The sequence below is a fragment of the Phodopus roborovskii genome, unplaced genomic scaffold (assembly GCF_943737965.1).
Source record: "Phodopus roborovskii unplaced genomic scaffold, PHOROB, whole genome shotgun sequence".
In the NCBI taxonomy this organism is placed as follows: domain Eukaryota; kingdom Metazoa; phylum Chordata; class Mammalia; order Rodentia; family Cricetidae; genus Phodopus; species Phodopus roborovskii.
The window spans coordinates 4,839,003-4,858,321 of record NW_026126549.1 but is presented as its reverse complement, the minus strand read 5'-3'; the positions used below and the strand labels follow the sequence as shown (position 1 = coordinate 4,858,321).

Genomic DNA, 19,319 nt, shown 5'->3' with positions numbered 1-19,319 from the left:
AGACTTTCTAAGCTGATATTCTGGGTAGAATTAAGATGGTCTTTACTGTTCCTTAGCAACAGGGATGCCAGAAAAGTGATATATATGCACCGAGTGGCCCAAAGGGCTGGGACTAGGAGTAGGACAAAAGGATGTTGGTGGCTTGTGGTGACAATCCACTTAAGGCAGTGTTTCTCAACCTCCCTAATGCTTTGGCCTATTGCGGTTAAATAAGGATCAGGATAAACAAATAGGCCGAACAGATGTTATTCAGGGAGAAATAACTTACAACCTAGACAGATGAACACCAGCAAGTTCCACCAGATGCTCTCCTGTCCGAGTCCTGCCAGCAAGAGAGTCCTGCCAGCTAGAGAATGGTCCCTGGCTGGGCTCTTCCTCAGACCTCCTTCCACAGGTCACTTCCGCCCATGGCTCCACCCCCAATGGGTGTGGTCAGTGCCACAGAAGGAGACAAAATTGGCCCTTTAATATAATTACTGATGTTGTAGTGTCCCAAACATATAAAATCATTTTTATTGCTACTTCATAACTGTAATTTTGCTACTGTTATGAATAGTAATGTTTTCTGATGGTCTTAGGCAACTCCCATGAAAGTTATTTGCCCCCCCCCCCAGAGGGGTTTGCAACTCCCATGATGAGAACCTCTAACTTAAGGGATGTATTAGACTGCTGCTGATGTGGAAGGTGAAAATGGGAGCCTGAGCAGACTGATGATGGTGGGGAGACCATAGGCCCAGAAAAGCCCCCTCACCCACCACCTTCCTTGATCTGCCCTGCTGAAGACATCATACTGGGAGGATCTCATCAGCCCATCAGCCCCTCCTCACCCTCAAGCTATACCCCCATTTAAAAAAAAAAAGTCACTACATAACTTGGAAGGTCAATGGGGGGTAGGGGGAGAGAACCCTACAGATATAAATCATAGGAAAAACAGTTAAGGGCTTGAATGGAGACTAGATCCAAACGTCTAGACATACAAATTACAACTGTTCCAGAACAGCAAAAAGAAAGAAGCAATAATTACACAAAGTCAAAAAGAATGTTCAGCTATTCTAAGGAAACGTCCATATGTGAAACATGAAACCCCAAAGAGAGAATGAAGTGTGAGGTTGGTTATCAGTTTTTTCATGAACACAGAGAAATCAAACTTAGTAGCATGTGCATTAAGTAGAGACTATTTCCATAACTCTGATCTTGTATCAGATCAGAAACATTCTGCAAAATTATTTTTAAACTAGTTTGTTTATTAAGTCAATGAAATACACATATAAAAAACCGTACCTAGTGTCTTATTTTTCGAGACAGGGTTTCTCTGTATTGTTTTGGAGCCTGTCCTGGAACTCGCTCTGTAGACCAGGCTGGCCTTGAACCAAGGCCTGGCCCTAGTTGTCTTTAAAATACATTTTTACTACAAGCTTTAGTGATATTCCCTACACATAAAAGTAAGTTTAAACTGCCTTAGCAATTACATTAGAGATAGTGTTGGTACTAATATTGTGACCTGTGTGAGAAAGGCAAATAGTAATCATGCTGCCATTACTGAGAAACAGCCATTTTTCACATCAAAATCAGAGGAACTCAGTAAGATGTGAGACAGATGATACAAAAAAAAAAAAAAAAAAGTGCTGTAAACCTCAATAGCACAAAGTGGCATAAAGTCATATTGTATCTTCAAATGTGTGCCATCCACCTAAATCCTCCACAGTATTTTTAAAATAAGAATTCAACAGCAGCCCCATCCCTAGCTCTAACATTATGACTTCTCATAAAAATGCAACTTCTCATAAAAATGAATGAGGTCTCCTTGGAAATACACTGAATCCAAAACCAGAAATACACAAAGACAAGCCTCAACATCTTGTCACAATAGAAGCAGAAATATGAAAGAATCAAAACAAGATCAGAAGTGAGTCTTACAAGAGCCAGAGATGAGATACCAGTAAGATAATACCTCTACCAGACAGAAACATAAAGACATTTATTTAAATCACTATTCTGGAACTGGTAGGTCCTTTCTAATATAATCTGTCCCTTTAAGATAGCAATGCTGGGGCTAGGTGGGGTAGTGCCAGCACACACCTTTAATTCCAGCATTTGGGAAGCAGAGGCAGATGGATCTCGGTGAGTTCAAGGCCAGCCTGATCTGCAAAGTGAGTTCCAAGACAGCCAGGACTGATACACAAGAGGAACCCTGTCTCAAAAAACAAAACAAAAGAAAAGCAAAAAAACAGACACCAATGCTGATAAGGGTCTCCACAGATATCGCCAATAATAAAGTAAAAGAGTTAATACAAAGACTGTCAACCCTTAATAATTTATAGGATCTAGTCTAGGGATGTGCCACCTTGACTAAGGGCAAGGTGGGCTACAGAACTTCTATAGGAAATGTTCATGGTAAGTGATCATACCTGCCACTCATCTACTACAAGCTATTACAATCTCCAAGGTACAACAACCAAAAATGTTGCAGTTATGCCCACTAGAGAGCAAAATTACTAATGATGGATAACCACTGATCTATATACATCTATATACATCAGTAACTGACCCAATCATCAGTAACAGCTACTAACATAACTCATACATACGAAAGACTAAAAGCATTCTGAGGAAACTCTCTTACTCAAAAGAACATATGCCATCATCCTCAAGAACTGCTTGCTATTTTGTGTGAAATTCAGAATAAAACCTATTCAACATTATCTCACATAGTTTTTAAACACAGATGCAGAAAAAAAAATCGGGAGGGGGACGTGGCACAGCAAAGAGGGACCAGGACAAAATTGGGAAGGACTCTAATAGTACAAAGCTTCAAAAACAAGTCACTGCAGCATGTGTAGTGGTTACACACTAAATAAGTGAGAAGAAATAGGAGAAGGAAGAAACACTAATGTGGCAGATGAGGAAAGAGAAACACCAGGCCCAAGGAGAAAAGAGTAGGGAGATTATAATTGAATAAAGTCATAATTTTATAGAATTCTAGAATAATCACATGGTAGGAACCTATTTATGTACATTTATATGTATACTTAAACTTAAAACATTAAATAATAAAAAGCAAGTTCAAGATTTCACAGTGTATCAAATCACAACTATAAGCAATATCAGGATGGGACCAAGAAGGGAAGAAACACTTGTTTGGTAATTATGGAAAACACTTGCAGCAACTGAATTTTAGGTCTGCACACCCCAACTACAACAAACAAGAAACAAAATATTGAATCGTGCGTGTTAGAAAGACATATCTGACCTATACTTTTAAAAATCTACAAGATTTTTTAATTTACAAGGGTAGGAAGAAAAAGTAAAAGAAGTCATTTAAACAATCAAATATATTAACTATATAAAATTCATGAGCTAAGTACATACCATGGAGTACCAGGAATAGGAGTAGTAGCTACTGGCTTTGCCTTCTGGGCAGCCTTTTCTTCTTCAGTCATCTCCTCTTCTTTGGGCTCCTAAGGGAATAGTACTATATTTAATAATACAGACAAATGAAAAATAAATTATCATTACAAATAACTCAAATGGAAATTGACCCAAGATCTACTTTAAGAACTGTAAGGGGAGATTCTGAGTAGGAATTTCTAAGAAGTTCTACATCCTTGCCCTACATGAAGAGCAGACTCGCACATCAGCAAAAGCAAGCAGTAGCAACTGGACCCTATCATACACTTCCAGTACTTCCAGTAGAAGTGCCATGTTCTTCCAGTAGAAATAACTAGAGTAGAGAAATTTAGGAGACCTCTTCCTTTAACATGGTTTCTTATAAAATATCATTGTCAGAGAATTAAAGAAGCTTCCCAAACCAGAACTCAGTGTTCCCTTAAAGGGACTGCTCCCTTAAAGGCACCGCTCCAAACTAAATGGACAGTGCTCCAAACTAAATGGACAGTGAAGAAGGATATGAATACACTCAACATTCCCCAAATAGTTAAGTTGTACTTCTAACTTTAACATGAACCAGTCTGCAAGTCAAGAGGCTGAAGATTAGGTTCAACCTCTGACTCAAGAGCTTTCTTTTCAATGGACCTCAATTAAATGTAAAAAGGGGCTGGAGAGATAGCTCAGCTGTTAGAGATGAGTAATGCTCTCCAAAAGGACCTGAGTTCAGTTCCCAGATTAAGCAATTCATATCTGCCTGTTATTACAGCTCCAGGGATCTGATACCCTCCTTTTGGCCTCCAAGGGTACCCACATATATATGCAATGAAAACACACACACACTTTTACTTTAAAATAAAATCTTAAAACAAAATTACACTGAAAAAAAAAATTGAAACTTTCAAAGGAAAAAGTATTTGAAACTCCAAAGAACCTCAAATTTTCAGAGACCAATTTTACAACTATTTTAATGTACATCAAATACATGTTCTGTTCTATGTAAACATTACCAAGCAACTCAGGTTGGCCCCCAGCTTAGCATGCCTTGGCCCTTTACCTCTTTTATCTCCTTTATAGGTTCTTCCTTAGGATCTTCCTCCTCTGTCTCCATTGGCAATGGTTCTTCAGATGCCTCCTTTATTGGCTCCTTAATCTTCTCATCTAATTTTTCTGTTAAATAACTAAGACAATGTCATTCAACAGTTTTCTGTAATTTTTAAAAGAACTTACAAAGAGTAAGCAGTTGAGTTGCTCTACTTCTAAATGTTAACCATAAACACAAAATGCCCTTCTTGGTACTGTCTCTAATATAACTAGAAAATTCTTTAACCTGTTGACTTCAAGAGAACACATTCTCAGGTCATGTTTATCACTTACAGCAACTACCCATAAAACACAAAACTAAACTGAAGAGATGCAAGGACTCACAACAAAGAGCGTTATAAACCTGATACACACTAGATGCCAAAGACCTAAATTTTATTGATGAGTGTTTTCAATCTCCGTAAGGACAATATAAATACACAATGCCTCATAACTGAAAAATGTGTGATATATATACCAACAATAAAAATTATTTTTAGCTTACAAAGTATAATTCTAAATAGCATTCTACTTACTTATTACAGTTCATACTATGTCCTGAGTCACAAAACAACTATACCTTTTTCCTTCAGCTCTTGGGGCTTTTCCCATGTTGATTCTAGTGTTCTATTATTGTAATAGTAAGTCTTCCCATCTGCAGTTTTATATTCAGTCCACTCAGAAACTGCTGTTGCTCCAGCTAAGGTAGCAGGTGAAGCTGCAATAGCAACCTGGGGATGTATCATGGGTACTATAGGAGGGGCCATTCCTGGTAATACACCTAAAAAAGAATAGTAAAAAGTTAGATCCAAATATTAATTTATAATATAAAATAAACCATGAGCTAAATCCTTCTAGTAAATATTAATACTTAGAACAAGAATAGTATATAAAAGGTTATTTAAATATTATTGACTACTCCCCCTTGGTCTTTTGACTCTAAAGCCTAAATTCAACTGGACGTGGAAATTGGATCCAAGACTGACCTTAAGAGCAGTCAAAAGTTTAGGTGTCCTCTATGACAGTGTCTAAATAACATGATATACTAATAACAGAAATGTACGTTTTTTTAAGTTCTCAGATTCTAAAGAAATAAGAATTTGCTGAGTGTAATTCCCAACATAAATTTCCTACTTCTAAAATACTTAGAAGGATCAGAATAAGAATTCCTAGTTTTAAAGTAAAATGACTGATGATAACTCATGTAGACTATCAGACTACCCTTTTCCATAAAAAGGCAGAGACATCTATCTATTTTTAAAGGCAAGCCACAATTTTTGTTTTTTAGGAGGCTAAATAAGCTGGTATTATTTAAAAATAAGGAAACAAGAATCCAAATGGAAAACAAAATCCTAGAATCTAAGTTCTAGGTAGTCTTACTTTGCTAACTTTAAAATGCAAATGTAATGCTATATACAAATATCGCACACAGTCACTTGCATGCAAGCATAACCACATCATTTTACACATGGAAATGACATTTTATATTTAACTTAAAAACATATATCAAAAATAAAATTAAATGTTATGAATATGAGAATGAAGTTGTTTACACTTATTACATAAATTAAGATATATAAAGTGATCTGACCTCATTTGCTTTTGTGAACCACAGAAGCTAATACTACAGGCAACTGGGAAATTAAGTGTTGGCCAAATATGACAACTGCATTTAAACTGCTCATTAAAACTAAAAAAAATTTTAAGCTCCACTCACTAGGGCAATAAAATAAATAAAAGGATAAACAACAACATTCACTACCATGCCAACTTACAGACAAAACAAACTAATATGGTTTTAAAATTACCGGTCTTGGTGGTAGCGACTGTCTTTACATACGGGCAGCTGACTATTTGCATCATTGCTACACCTGTAAAATGGATAAGCAAGCATTGGTTGGAAAGCTGCCATTGTATGTCGGCTACCACTGGGATTCAGGGAAATAATTTACCACTACAATTTAGAATCTAATTCCAATGAGAAAGACCAAGAAGGGAATAAAATAGTAGTTCACATTTTGTGGGAAGTGGTGCCAAATCCAATGATTCTATTTCTAAACTATAACATCAATTACCTACCAGCTCTCATATTTGAAGGAGTCTTAAAGTTTAAATTCAACAAACGAAAACCCCTTTGTTACACATATGTAATAAATTCTCATGTGGCACCTTTTCCACCAGACACCAAACCCAGCTGCCGTTGCTCACATGCCAGGAACAGGCAATGCACACAAGGTACTTATGCTATGCTGATGCTCATTTGAAACTACAGGCGGGGGCTAAAGAATACGGCAAAACTAATAGAAAGGAAAAGACAAGAGCAGAGGGGCCAGGAGATAAGAAAATAAGGCATAAGATGGATCCAACATCCTACTGCACAAAATCACAGATGGAGAGAGTAGCATTCAACTGGTGTCAAAATATCTGCTTTGTGCCTATACCTGGAATGGCATGAATATGGAAGAGCATGGAGGCAGGCCAACACTTACTTCATCCCTTTAATGTTCTCAGTAATTGCTGCTAACTGCAGACACCTCTACCACTCAGGCTGGCTAAAGTAGACTTGTATGAAGGAACAAATATTACATACAGTTTTGAGAAGAATGAAGCCTCATCATGATACATTAGAATGATAGCAGAAAAAAAAAAATGAAAAAAGCTGGAAAACTGAGGAAATTCAAAATTTAATGTAAATTTTAAAATGTTTTAAAAGTAAAAGTCTGAAGAATATAGAAGAAAAAAAAATCTACTCTTTTGGTACCTGGGAAAAACTCAACTTAGTTTGGTACTGCAAATCTAAAAAATATAAAATACAGTACTAAAAATAAACTTTCCCACTGAAGGGTAGGAAGTCTCTCCTAATCCAAAAAACAAAATTAAAATTGTGTTTTCAAATAATTTAAACTGTACACGTGCACACACACACTACATTTTGAAGTGTCTTTAATTTCTTTTATCATTTCACAAAGAATATTAACACTAAACTTTCTGCTAACTTTAAATCAAAATAAAATTCCTGAATTATCAAAAGCATGCTAAGTGAAGAAAACTATGTATAGCTTTATTTTCCTAATGCTGAAATAAAGCAAAGGAAAATTCACTTCATTAAAGTTATAGGCTATTCATTTAAATTAATATAAATACTGTCATCTACAGGGTTACCAAACCTATTAAACTACCACTTCTTCCCTTAGAATTTATAAATTTATAAATATTCTAAGTGTGTGTGTGTGCGTGTGTGCACACACACACATATATAAAGTATATATATTCTATTCCAATTCTATTCTAAACTATCCACCAAAAAAAAATTTCACTATGTAACTTATGAATCAAGTATCTTCATATTCAGACATAATTGCCAACTCTAGTGTTTCCACCTGACTATTAGCATGTTTCTTCTCAAGCTAAACAGATAAATCTAAGGCTTTCCCTGAAGATATTACAAGTATATTATAAATACTCACAAAATAACCACATATCTGAAATACTAACCTTTTTTAAAAGGGGGAGCTTTTGTCCAATTTTCCTACAAATTATGCTGTCCTCAAAATATGCACTATTAGGAAATTAGAAAATTCCACTTAGCATGTTGGATAATTCTAATGTCAGTGACAGTAAATTCTTAAAATTGAAGGTAAGATTTCAGGTTTAGAAACAGATACCTCTAATCCTAATCTGTTAACACCCTCAAATTCTACCTTTTATCTTTTTATTTCAACTAATTCTACTACTTTCCTTCATCGTGTTATCTCTTATTTAATCACCCTCATTACAACCAGACCATGCTATTTCAAAGAATTTGAAGCTGCAAAATAAATAATATACAAATAAATCCTTCCAATTCTGCCAGGCAATGGTGGTACACACCTTTAATCCCAGCACTCAGGAAGCAAAGACTCTTTGTAAATTCAAGGACAGCCTGGTCAACAAAAGTTCCAGGGCAGCCAGGGCTACACAGAGAAACCCTGTCTAGAAAAAACAAAATAACTCTCCTACTTCACCTTAACTCAGAGGTCACATAAAGAAGGGGAAAAGAGAGGATCTAATTATACATAATAAAAAATCCAAGGAGGAGAAACTAAGTGTTTTGATCATTTTCACTAAACCAACTTGTAGAACTTAAGAAAAATAAATGATTAAATCAGAAATTCCTACAACAAATACTACTATTACTTCCTGTAAGACCCTCCAAAGAATCTTAGTATCTTGGACAACAAAACTGCTACCCAGCTGGAGTTTCCATGGACTAGAAGTACAGCACAGGAGTACAGTACTTGCCTAGCATCCACAGATCCCTAAATTCAATTCACAGTACACACACACACACACACACACACACACACACACACACACACCCCAAGTTTTGTTCCAGTTAACCTACAAAATGCCATTAGCAGATGCAATTTACTGCAAAATTTTACAAGTATCTTGATTTTGTGGTCACCACTACCTATCCTAAATTTTTAGAAAGTATGAAAATGAAGAATGTGACAAAACTTCTGCTTCCCACAAAAATTTTGCTAGTATGCACCCTCTGCCTTTTCTCTGCTCCAAGTAAGAACATTAGAAGACAATGGTCTTTCAAAATATTTTTATAGTATCATCATGCTACCTCTCAGTCTGTTCTCTACAAATGAATAGCTCAGCACTTTCACACTCAAAACTGAGAACTGGCCTTCCATTGTCCTTAACCATGAAAGAGACCACCATTTCAAGGTTTAAGTCTAGACAAGTGAACTTTAGGCAAGGATAGGCTCTAAAGCAAGACACTATCTCTCAGTATGTTTTTAAAAACAGAGATTTTGACAAGTGTCAAACTATTTGTTACATTCCTACAAAAGTAAGATTCTCCTGGGTGCTACAGCACACTTTTAATCCCAGAACCCAGAAGGCAGAGGCAGCCAGATCTCTGAGTTCTCGTCCAGCGGGATCTACAGAGAAATTTAAGCAACAGCAGAGGAAAGTACCTTCAGCTTGTCTTAAACTTAACTCAAGAAAAAAGCAATCCTTACTACTAAACTTCTGTATTTCTTATTTTTAAATGACTAGAATTCTGTCACCATCACCTATAGTTGATTTACTTATTTAGTATTTCATCAATAATGTATAAAAGATATTCTTAAACTTTTGGTACTTGTAAATGTTTACTGTTCAAATGCAGTTGGAGCACACCCCTATTTTCACAAGAAACCCTATAGAAAATGGCAGTAGCCTCAGGAAAAATGTGAAAGAGACAAAAACCAGGGTTCTCTTCATCCTCACTATTAACTAGCCTTGTAAACTTGCCTACGGTATCAATATTTTCAACTCTAACACATAAAAAATGAAGCATTGATCAAGGATTAATTACAATCATTTGACAACAGCAAATGCGCTCAAATTAGAATGCCCAACACTATTATGTGATCCCTAAGAAGACTTATCCACAAGTCCTCACAGTTTCCTATATAACAACACACACAAATTTGCCACAACAAACTTAAGTAATGCATGTTACATGTTACTTGACAAATGCTCCAAAGAACCCTCCCAATTTACAACAATCTGTTCACACTTAAGTGACTCATATTTTCTTCCCAATACAACATAATTATTTAGAGCTTTGTAACTGATCTGGAGCGTACCAGATCAACACTTAACCCTTTCACTTAGCTAGGTGACAATGAACAAGTAATTGAACCTGTCTGTGTACCTACCTCCTAAGATGGTTGCATACTTCAGCCTGAATGCATACAATATACTGTGTACATTATTCAATCTGTGCTAGCTGTTAAGAGTTTATAATTTATCAACTTCAGACTCAAAAATCACATTTAGAACATATTTAGAAACAAAAGAAATAATTTCATTCACTGAGGCTATTATCCAAAATAAATGTAGTTTTAAAGGTATGTAAACAACAACAGAAAAGGACAGTTACCAAAACTTAGGAAAAAAAAAATATCGCAGTTAGCCATGAATCTTTCAAAAACATTTCAAACAGATGAGATTCAAGGCAAATTTCAAATGCAACAGACACATGAGAACAAACTGACAATGTGAAAACAGCTAGAAAAACAACTGTAATCTGTTGTTTACCTGGAAGTGGGATTGGCATGCCAGGAAGGGGCACACGAAATGGAGGCACCATTACTGGTGGAAAAGCTGGTATTGCTGCTGCTGGCTGAGGTACTGAATGAGGAACAGCAGGAGGTAACGTCTGTGGGTGCGGCTGGGGTACAGTTTGCACAGGTGTGGCTGTAGGAGCAGGAGTTGAAACACTAACTGTAGGCGTGGCAACTGAGACAGCAGAACTTTGGGTCTGGTCTTGTGTTGTGGGTGCTGATAAAAGAAAAAACAACATGTATCACTCCTTCATAAACCTTTTTACTGTATCCACCCATTACTCACTCATTCAGTACTTAAAGGCCCACTATCTCATGCACTGCAAAAAAATGTTTCACAAAATCTATCTTCAAGAAGCTTGAAAATAGTCAACTAAATAAAATTTAAACAAAAAGTCCAAACTGAAACAAAAAATAAAATGGGGTAAATGTACAGGAATATAGTCAAGACCCAGTTCATTTGTAGATATAGGGAGGGTACAGAAAATTATACATTGATAATAAACCTCAAAGAGTCAATATTCCATCAAAGAAAGAGGAGCCCAAAGAGGAAATAAGAAGTACTGGAAGAAGGAGTAAAGGCAAAGGTAGAGAGCAACAGGAAGTGTTTGGAAATCTAGGGTGAGTACTCAACCAACATGAGGCATACCAACAAGCCTCAAATAAGAGTCAGCACTTATGCAGAGAAAATGGAGTAGGAAAACAGACACCACTGCATAATTTCATAAATATAAACAAAGGGTTCACGTGATGAATCACCTGGGTAGTATAGACAGGAGTAAGAGAGGAAGGGGAATCAATGGCATTACTGGAAGTGTCTAAGGAAGGACAGAGGGAAAAGAGTATGTAAACATTTAGTGTCTGGATGAGTGAATGGAATGGAAAATATCTCGGGTTTTTCTTTAATTCAAAATTTAAGAATATTATCTTAAGTACTTTTTGTAATGTACCCATGTGAATGTAAAATTCAGGGTAATTTGGGTTCTGCTGACACATTTTTAATTATCTAAAACACTTCATTCATCTCTAGAACTCACATTTAAATTGGTAATGAACAAAAAAATAAAATCTATACCTTACCTTAAGACTTTAGCTCTCACTCAGTAAAACATATTATTTATTTTTAACTTACCCAGACCAAATAAAATCCACTGTGATGACTTACAATACAGTGTTCTGGCATATATATATATATATATATATATATATATATATATATATATATGGCCTACACCCCAGAAGAGGGCACCAAATCTCATTATAGATGGCTGTGAGCCACCAAATGGTTACTAGGAATTGAACTCAGGAGCTCTGAAAGAGCAGCCAGTGCTCTTAAACCTCTAAGCCATCTCTCTAGCCCTCCAGTGATTTCTTTTTTTAAAGAAAGAGAAACTACCTGTTTTAAACTAAGAATAAACTTGCCAAATTAATAACAGTGTTCTCCCGATCTTTAAGCAACTTCAATTCTAAACAAAAGCACAGAGCTAAATACAACCACCCAATTGTATTGTCCACCTGACAACAAAAATCTATCTATTGGGAATGGAAAGATGGCTCAGAGGTTAAGAGCACTGACTGCTATTCCACAAGTCTTGAGTTCAATTCCCAGCAACCATATGGTGGCTCACAACCATCTGTAATGAGAACTGGTGCAACTTCTGGCCTGCAGACAGAACACTGTATACATAATAAATGAATCTTTTTTTTTTTTTAATCTGCCCATTACCATCTTCTAGCTTCTAAAACTAGAAAACTCACTTAGGCTGGGAAGATGTGAGTAATTTCATACTTGTTAATGAGGAACTCACCTTGGCTAAATAGACAGCAGGGCCAAACAAGTATCTTCAGGGGCCCAGGAATGAATTGTTGGTCTAGCATAGACCTAGCCTTAGGGTACAGTATCATATTAATATAATTTATAACAGTGTGAAAAATACAAAGTACATGCAACATTTGCCCAGTCCCACAGATATACCATTCAGCAACTGTAAACCACTATAATGTCTGAAAATATATTTATTCTTCACGATTTCCTTGAGAAGTTGACTTCAGGATCAGTTTCCATATACTTGCAAAAAATGAACTTTGCTCAACTTCAAGTAAAATAAATGTTTAGTTCTGTATACTCACAGATCTATATTGTAGCTACAGAAATAAATTTTAAAGTATTACTTGTATTCATGTTACTAAAATGATGGCCCAAAGCACCAATGCCAGGAAAATGAGTTTATAAGACCATCAAAGATCAAGTAGAAAAAAATTACAATCAAGGAGATGGCAAAAAGTATTCCCTCAACTCACTCCCACTTTCTACAGCAGGATATTTTGAACTTGCTTAGAAGTAATGAATCTGAGGAAAAGGATAAAAGCAATGACAGAGGCAAAGGAGAACCTGGGAGAGTATTGTCAAAACAATGAGTAAGCTCCTACAAGTTCCATATGCTGAAATAGCTGCTAAAGCTCTACATCTATTTAACTCACTGTGGGATTCTAACAAAGACAAGTGACCATGTACAGAAGATGGAAAAATAGTGATGCTAGAACCATAGTACCAGAATACTCAAGACACATAACATAAAAACTGGTACTCAAAAGCAGTGATGAGAGCATGACTTTGTTATCTTATATATAGAATAAAGGTCCTTTCAAGACAATTACAGCAGGAAGAGGAGGGGCACTCACAAAAATGGAGCACACACAGGGTAAATGAAATACCTACATAACCATATCCCTTAAAACAAAGAAGTACCATCTTTCTAAAGCCATCAGAGACCAAAGCAACAGGCATCTCCACAGGTGCCCATTTCCACCACCATGTGCTCCATAAATCACCAGCAGGTTCTGCCTTGGACACTCAAGTATAAACACCATAAGCTAAAGATCATGATGTAGTTAGTCATCACAACTTTCCTTCCATTTACATCTTGTACTTGTAAAACATCTATGTTTTCCTGTTTCGTGTATTTCTCCCAATTTGTTCTAAATACTAAAGAGTATCTAAAAACAGGCTGGGTTTATAGCTAAGAGGTAGAGTGTTTGCCTGGTCATAAGGCCCTGAGTTCAATCACCAGGGCTGAGGGGAGGAAGACACATATGCCTATACATACACCTTACTTCTCCAACCAATTAAGGTAAATTCAAATCTGAATCCATTATGATTATGCATTTCAGTATTTTTTATCCTACTGATTCCTAAGTTTCTGAAGCTACCAAGCATAAAGTGTGGTTTGTTTAAAAAAAAAAAAAAAACCTCTCTTCAGCCCTTAAATCTGATATGTATACATTCTCATTTTTTCTTTTTTTTTTTTTTTTTTAAAGTTCTAAGTCTTGGGATGTAACTATATATTTGAAAATTCTTTCCTTTCTTACAGTTTCTAAATCAATCCCCACTACATTTATGGATAAATTATTTCACGACCCACCATCTCTAAAAGAGGTTACAAACTCCTCTAACAAAGTCTTCTGACTTCAGCATCACCCAGACCTGCCATCTAAGGAACATTCCAGAACATCTGTGTGATTTCCAGAATTATCCATCCCCTGGGCTTGCTCTTACTCAGTCTGTTGGCCAATATAAATTGTCCTGCCTCAAAACTTTCGTACCAACCCCATCAAATACATCAGTCCTCATTTGTTGACCTGTGTTCAAGCCTCAATTAGAAAAACTCTGTAAAATAAAATCCAACACACTTCATTTTTTGTAATTCCCACAGTGGTGGTCAATTAAAATACCTACACTTCTACAGCTTAACTTCATGAACTACACTTGGGCAAATAATCTCTTTCTATTCATACAAATGCCTAGTTTTCTCTAACATAAAAATTTTAACAACAAAACATATTTTAAGTAATGTCAAGGGTAATGCCAGAAATTACTTTTTAAGAATACAGTATTCATTTGGTTTTCATACCCAAAATACAAACGCACACTAGGCCAGTACTCACTTGATACTGTCTGTGCAACCGAAGTAGCAGTTGTCGTGGTAGCTGTGGTAGAGGATGGGGTAGATGATGGTGTTGAAGTAGACACTGCAGGTGCTGGGCTACTGGTTGTAGGGGTGGGAGCGCCTACTGCTTGTGCTTGCACTTGTGCCTGAGCCTGGGCCTGGGCTTGCGCTTGTGCCTGAGCCTGGGCTTGAGCCTGTGCCTGTGCCTGTGCCTGTGCCTGTGCCTGAGCCTGGGCCTGGGCCTGAGCCTGGGCTTGAGCCTGTGCCTGTGCCTGTGCCTGAGCCTGAGCCTGGGCCTGGGCCTGAGCTTGAGCTTGGGCTTGGGCTTGGGCTTGTGCCTGGGCCTGGGCTTGAGCCTGGGCCTGGGCCTGGGCCTGAACCTGCGCTTGGGCTGCAAGCATAGGTGTGAGTTCTGATTGCTGAATAACCTTTACTCCATCTGGCTTGGTCCACGCAGATTCACGTGTCCGGGCATTATAATAATAAACCTGCAAAGGAAGGGAAAAAAGTGATAACCACAAATTCTGATGTTAAAAATGTTACTATATTTTATCTTAAAAGATATTTTAAAGTAGCCTTAGAGAAAGTTACAAAATACTCATATATTGTAAGTCTGTGCTTCTATAATATAAAACAGAAAAGGAAAACTAACAAAAGGCCTGAAACTAAAATTATAAGAAAGCCTTGATCACAAAATTGGCCTCTGGCTAGTGTGTAAGAACTGGCCTTGAAGTTACTGCCACCCCCTTCTTAATAAGGATTTTGTGTGCACTGGGCCTAAACTGTGTATGCAAATGCTCCTGCTGAAAGTCTGATTCCCCTCCGGGAGTCTGGAATTCTAGTATGTGTTAGGCTAATGGTACTATATGACCAATATCTAATTAAAACTGCACAGAAAACCTCTAGGTTCAGGTGAGCTTGCTGCTAGGAAAACTTCCAATGTGTGGTCACCATTCTACTCTGAAGAAAATTAAGCATGTACAGTTTCATTCCTTAAGAGGACTTTGGGAAGCTTAGGTCTCTTCTCCTTCCTATTTTACCTTTTGCACCTTCTCCTGTTAGTTTTGTATCCTTTCACTAAAGTCACTGTTAATGATTCCCAAGCCTAGAGATGGTCTTGAGAATCTGTGACAAGCCTCCATGCAATCTTGTAACTACAGCAAAATCTAATGCAACCAGCTCTTCTGGAATCATACCCTAGCCCCTGCATGAGACTCATTTTTAACCCATAGAGGTACTACAATCACAACCTATCAAATTTTCACTATTTTGCACCATGGAAATAACAAGTTATGTTTCATAACTTACCTTCCCATCTGGGGTTTTATTTTCTACCCATATCTCCTCAGTGGGAGGCAGTGCTGGAGCACCAGGAGCAGTTCCAGGAGGCATTCCTGGTGGGAACATCATACCCGGAGGAGGAGGCATAGCTCCCATGGGTGGAGGCATGAAAGGTGGTCTCTGCGAATGTATAAGAACAATTATGGTCATTTATAAACTACCATATTTCTTTCAGGTCATTATTAAATTATACCTCTACACGAAAGCAAAGAACTATAAAAGCAAACAATTGTCTGTAGTAACATTCGGTTACTGCATGAGCAAAATGATTAATATGTAATAAAAATGATTAATAACAGCTAAATCTAGGCTATGTCATCACAGGTAAAGTGTACGTTCTTTATATTTCATTGCATTCTTCATACAATGGATTACTTTAAAAGAAAAAGTCGATTTAAAAAAATATATTTTGTTTGTTTGTTTTGGTATTAGGGAATCAAACCCAGGGCCTACTGCATGCTAGACAAGTGTTCTATTCCTGAGCTACATCCCACGACCCTATGCTTAAATAGGAAGCTTATCAATGACCTAAACTCATCCACAGTAGCTACTAACAATAAACGTAATTTTACAAAATCATACAGCAATAACCCCTCATTCTTGTTTACTTTAAGCAGCTAAAAAGGTATTTTTCCCATTCTATTTTTCATGCAATAGTAATAAAATTCATTTTAAATGTCAGGGAGTTTCACTAATACAAAAAACAATTATCCACTCTATCTTCAGGCTTCATTTATTCTGGTATGGTCTGGTGTTGGCACTGGAAATTAATTGATTAGCCCTTGCATGAGCTTCTCATCCTACCTTTCAGTGGAAGACAGGTTACAGAAAATAATTCGCCAAGTTATTAAGGATAAATACAAACTAGTCATTAAGGCAGGGTATGTTAGTATCTTCTGCCACCACCTAAATCCCTGTACTAATTCCCATATTAATAACTTAAGAATTAACAGCAACATATGCACGTTTCCTTGGCTGTCATTTCCAATAAGTTCAAAGTATTTAAAACTTGAATTTTTGCTGGATAAGGTATCTCACAATTACAATCGCAACATTTAAGAGCTAAAGCAGGAGAATCACAGCAAATTCAAGGCCAGTCTGAGCTACAGAGAACTTGCCTCAAAAAAGAAAAAAGAAAAAGAAAAACCAGGAACTGATCTAGTAGTTAATGTTTGTTTCTCTTCCAGGGAACTCAAGTATTTTCTAGTATACAAGTCCACTGGGTCACAACTGCTTGTTAGCTGCAGCATGAGAATGGACCTGATGTCCTCTTCTGGCCCCTGTGCACAACACGCAGATGCAGGCACACACGTGTGTATACACACACTCTCTCTCTTTCATACATACACACTCACTTTTAAAAATAAAACATTTAAAAAAATGATAATCTTTAGGGATTGAAGATATGACTTGGTTTCTGGCACCCACATGGTGGCTTCCAACAGTCTTTAACTGGTTATCAGTGATCTCTTCTGGCCTCAGGGGTATCTGGCACATGTGCAATACACATACATACAAGCAGGCAAAACTCATATACATAAAATAAAGAAAAACCAACAAAAATTAATCAAGTTTATATGGCAAAACCTATATATAAAATTGATACTGATGACAATCAAGAAATGGTAACCTCTATATTCTTTACCTGGAGATGTGGTGGGCCCATGGGTGGAGGTATTCCTCCTGGGGGAGGCATTGGTGGCATATTAGGATCAAAAGGAGGCCGTCCAAAGGGGGGCCTGGGTGGTGGAGGAGGGCCTCTCATCATGCCAAAAGGAGGAGGAGGTCTCATGAGAGGTGGCGGGCCTCGCATCACTGCATTTGGTGGGGGAGCTGGGCCTCGGAACCTCAAGGCCTGCTGCTGAGCCATCCTGTGTAGAATACAGTGAATATGTTCTCAAAATCATAAAAGTAGTTACTCAACACTGAGCTACAGCAAACAAGAGTTGGAAAGCCATCATTTTGCAATCACATGGTAAAAATGAAATGAGGATGAAGATGATAGAGGGTATTTAGATGATTTCAAAATATCTTCTCACAATAGTACACAAGGTAGAATAAAACACAAATCAGAAAATTAAGCAATACCAGATTGACATAATTAATAGTCTAAGGATATGATTAAGAGGGACACCCCACATAGTCCAACCAAGAGCATACAACCTCAACTAATAATGAATAGATAATGTTCCAAGTCACCCTCTGACCTTCACATCTACGTGGTGGTGTATACACATATATTCATGTACGTACATACGTACGTACACACTTTTAAAAAAGAATGCTCCAGAGGTGTGTCACTCAGAAATATCAGTATCATATAGACAAGAAAGCTGAAAAAAAACACAAGTCAACACCATCTCTGGACTAGGTTTCACATACCAGGATCAGTGAAGGATCAACTTCACAAGTTGATACCTAGGCTACAGAAAACAGACATGAATGTATTTAGGGGGAAATGGTCCAACTGTCTTAACCAAAGCAGTTCAGAGTTAAAAAGAGCATGCGCACATGAATGTATTCTGCAGTTGCAGAAAACAGACACAGGGAAACACTGCCTCAAAATAAATATATAAAATTACTTACCTTTGCCCAAGTGATTAAAAAAAAACCTAAAAGTGCTGACTATGTGCCAGGGAGTGCACTGTGCTCTTTTCAAATACTGTTATTTAGTAACAATTCTTTGAGAGTATGAGGTGAACTGTTAATCCCATTTTATAGGTAAGGAACTAGGGCACACAAAAATGAATACTGTGTTCATGTCAATGGCCTCACAGCCAGTTCAGTGGTAAAGCAAGAACTAAAATGTCAGTGTCCTAAAAGCCCTTTCAGGATCCACAGCACACTGTCAGGTCTAGACATAGTAAGGCCCATTAAATACTCATTTTGGAAAGATGGCTCAGCAGTTAAGAGCACTGGTTGCTCTGAGAGGACTTAGATTCAATTCCTAGTACCCTCATGGCAAGCTCACCAAGGCAGGTCTAGCATAAAGATGCATGCCTTTAATCCTAGCACTTGGAAGGCAGAGGCAGGAGTATCTTTGTGAGTTCAAGGCCAGAGAGATCTACAGAGCCAGTTCCAGGACAGCCAGGGCTACATAGAAAAACCCTGTCTTAAAACAAAAAGAAAAACAAAAACAAAACAACATAGTGAGTCCTTGTCTGGGGGTGGGGGGGTGGTAGGAGAAAAAGACAGAGGCTGGAGGATCATAAGTTTGAGACCAATCTAGGCAACCCAAGACTCTTATCATCTCTAAATCAATAAATGTAAAAACCAAAACAAAACCTATTATTAAACTTCAACTTGCCAAAGTCAATTAGAGCACCTACCCAGATCCTGTAGGTAGTTAAACTAAGTCTATCACACAAAATCTAAATTTCCATGTTAAAAAAAAAAAAAAAAACTAGATTAACAATAAGTCTTTTTCCCCCCCATCCACCCCCCACTTTTGAAGAGG

At 37.2% G+C, this 19,319-nt stretch overlaps 1 protein-coding gene across 7 annotated transcripts in view; it reads right to left on the bottom strand.

The window, feature by feature from the left end:
* Positions 1–19,319, bottom strand: part of Tcerg1 (transcription elongation regulator 1) — a 53,143-nt gene that overhangs the window by 29,987 nt on the left and 3,837 nt on the right. For 3 of the 7 annotated variants that reach the window (XR_007835551.1, XM_051200842.1, XM_051200844.1), the window contains exons 2-10: positions 17,508–17,733; positions 15,830–15,982; positions 14,878–15,009; positions 14,520–14,781; positions 10,549–10,791; positions 6,276–6,338; positions 5,048–5,248; positions 4,442–4,554; positions 3,370–3,458 (exon numbers count right to left, since the gene is read on the bottom strand). Coding sequence is in view for 6 of the 7 variants with exons in the window: in XM_051200842.1 (XP_051056799.1) it covers positions 3,370–3,458; positions 4,442–4,554; positions 5,048–5,248; positions 6,276–6,338; positions 10,549–10,791; positions 14,520–14,781; positions 14,878–15,009; positions 15,830–15,982; positions 17,508–17,733 (1,482 nt within the window). In the remaining variant the exon portion in view is untranslated. Of the gene's footprint in view, positions 1–3,369; positions 3,459–4,441; positions 4,555–5,047; positions 5,249–6,275; positions 6,339–10,548; positions 10,792–14,519; positions 15,010–15,829; positions 15,983–17,507; positions 17,734–19,319 lie in introns of all 7 variants that reach the window. The other 4 variants (XM_051200839.1, XM_051200840.1, XM_051200841.1 and 1 more) reach the window with 2 other exon arrangements.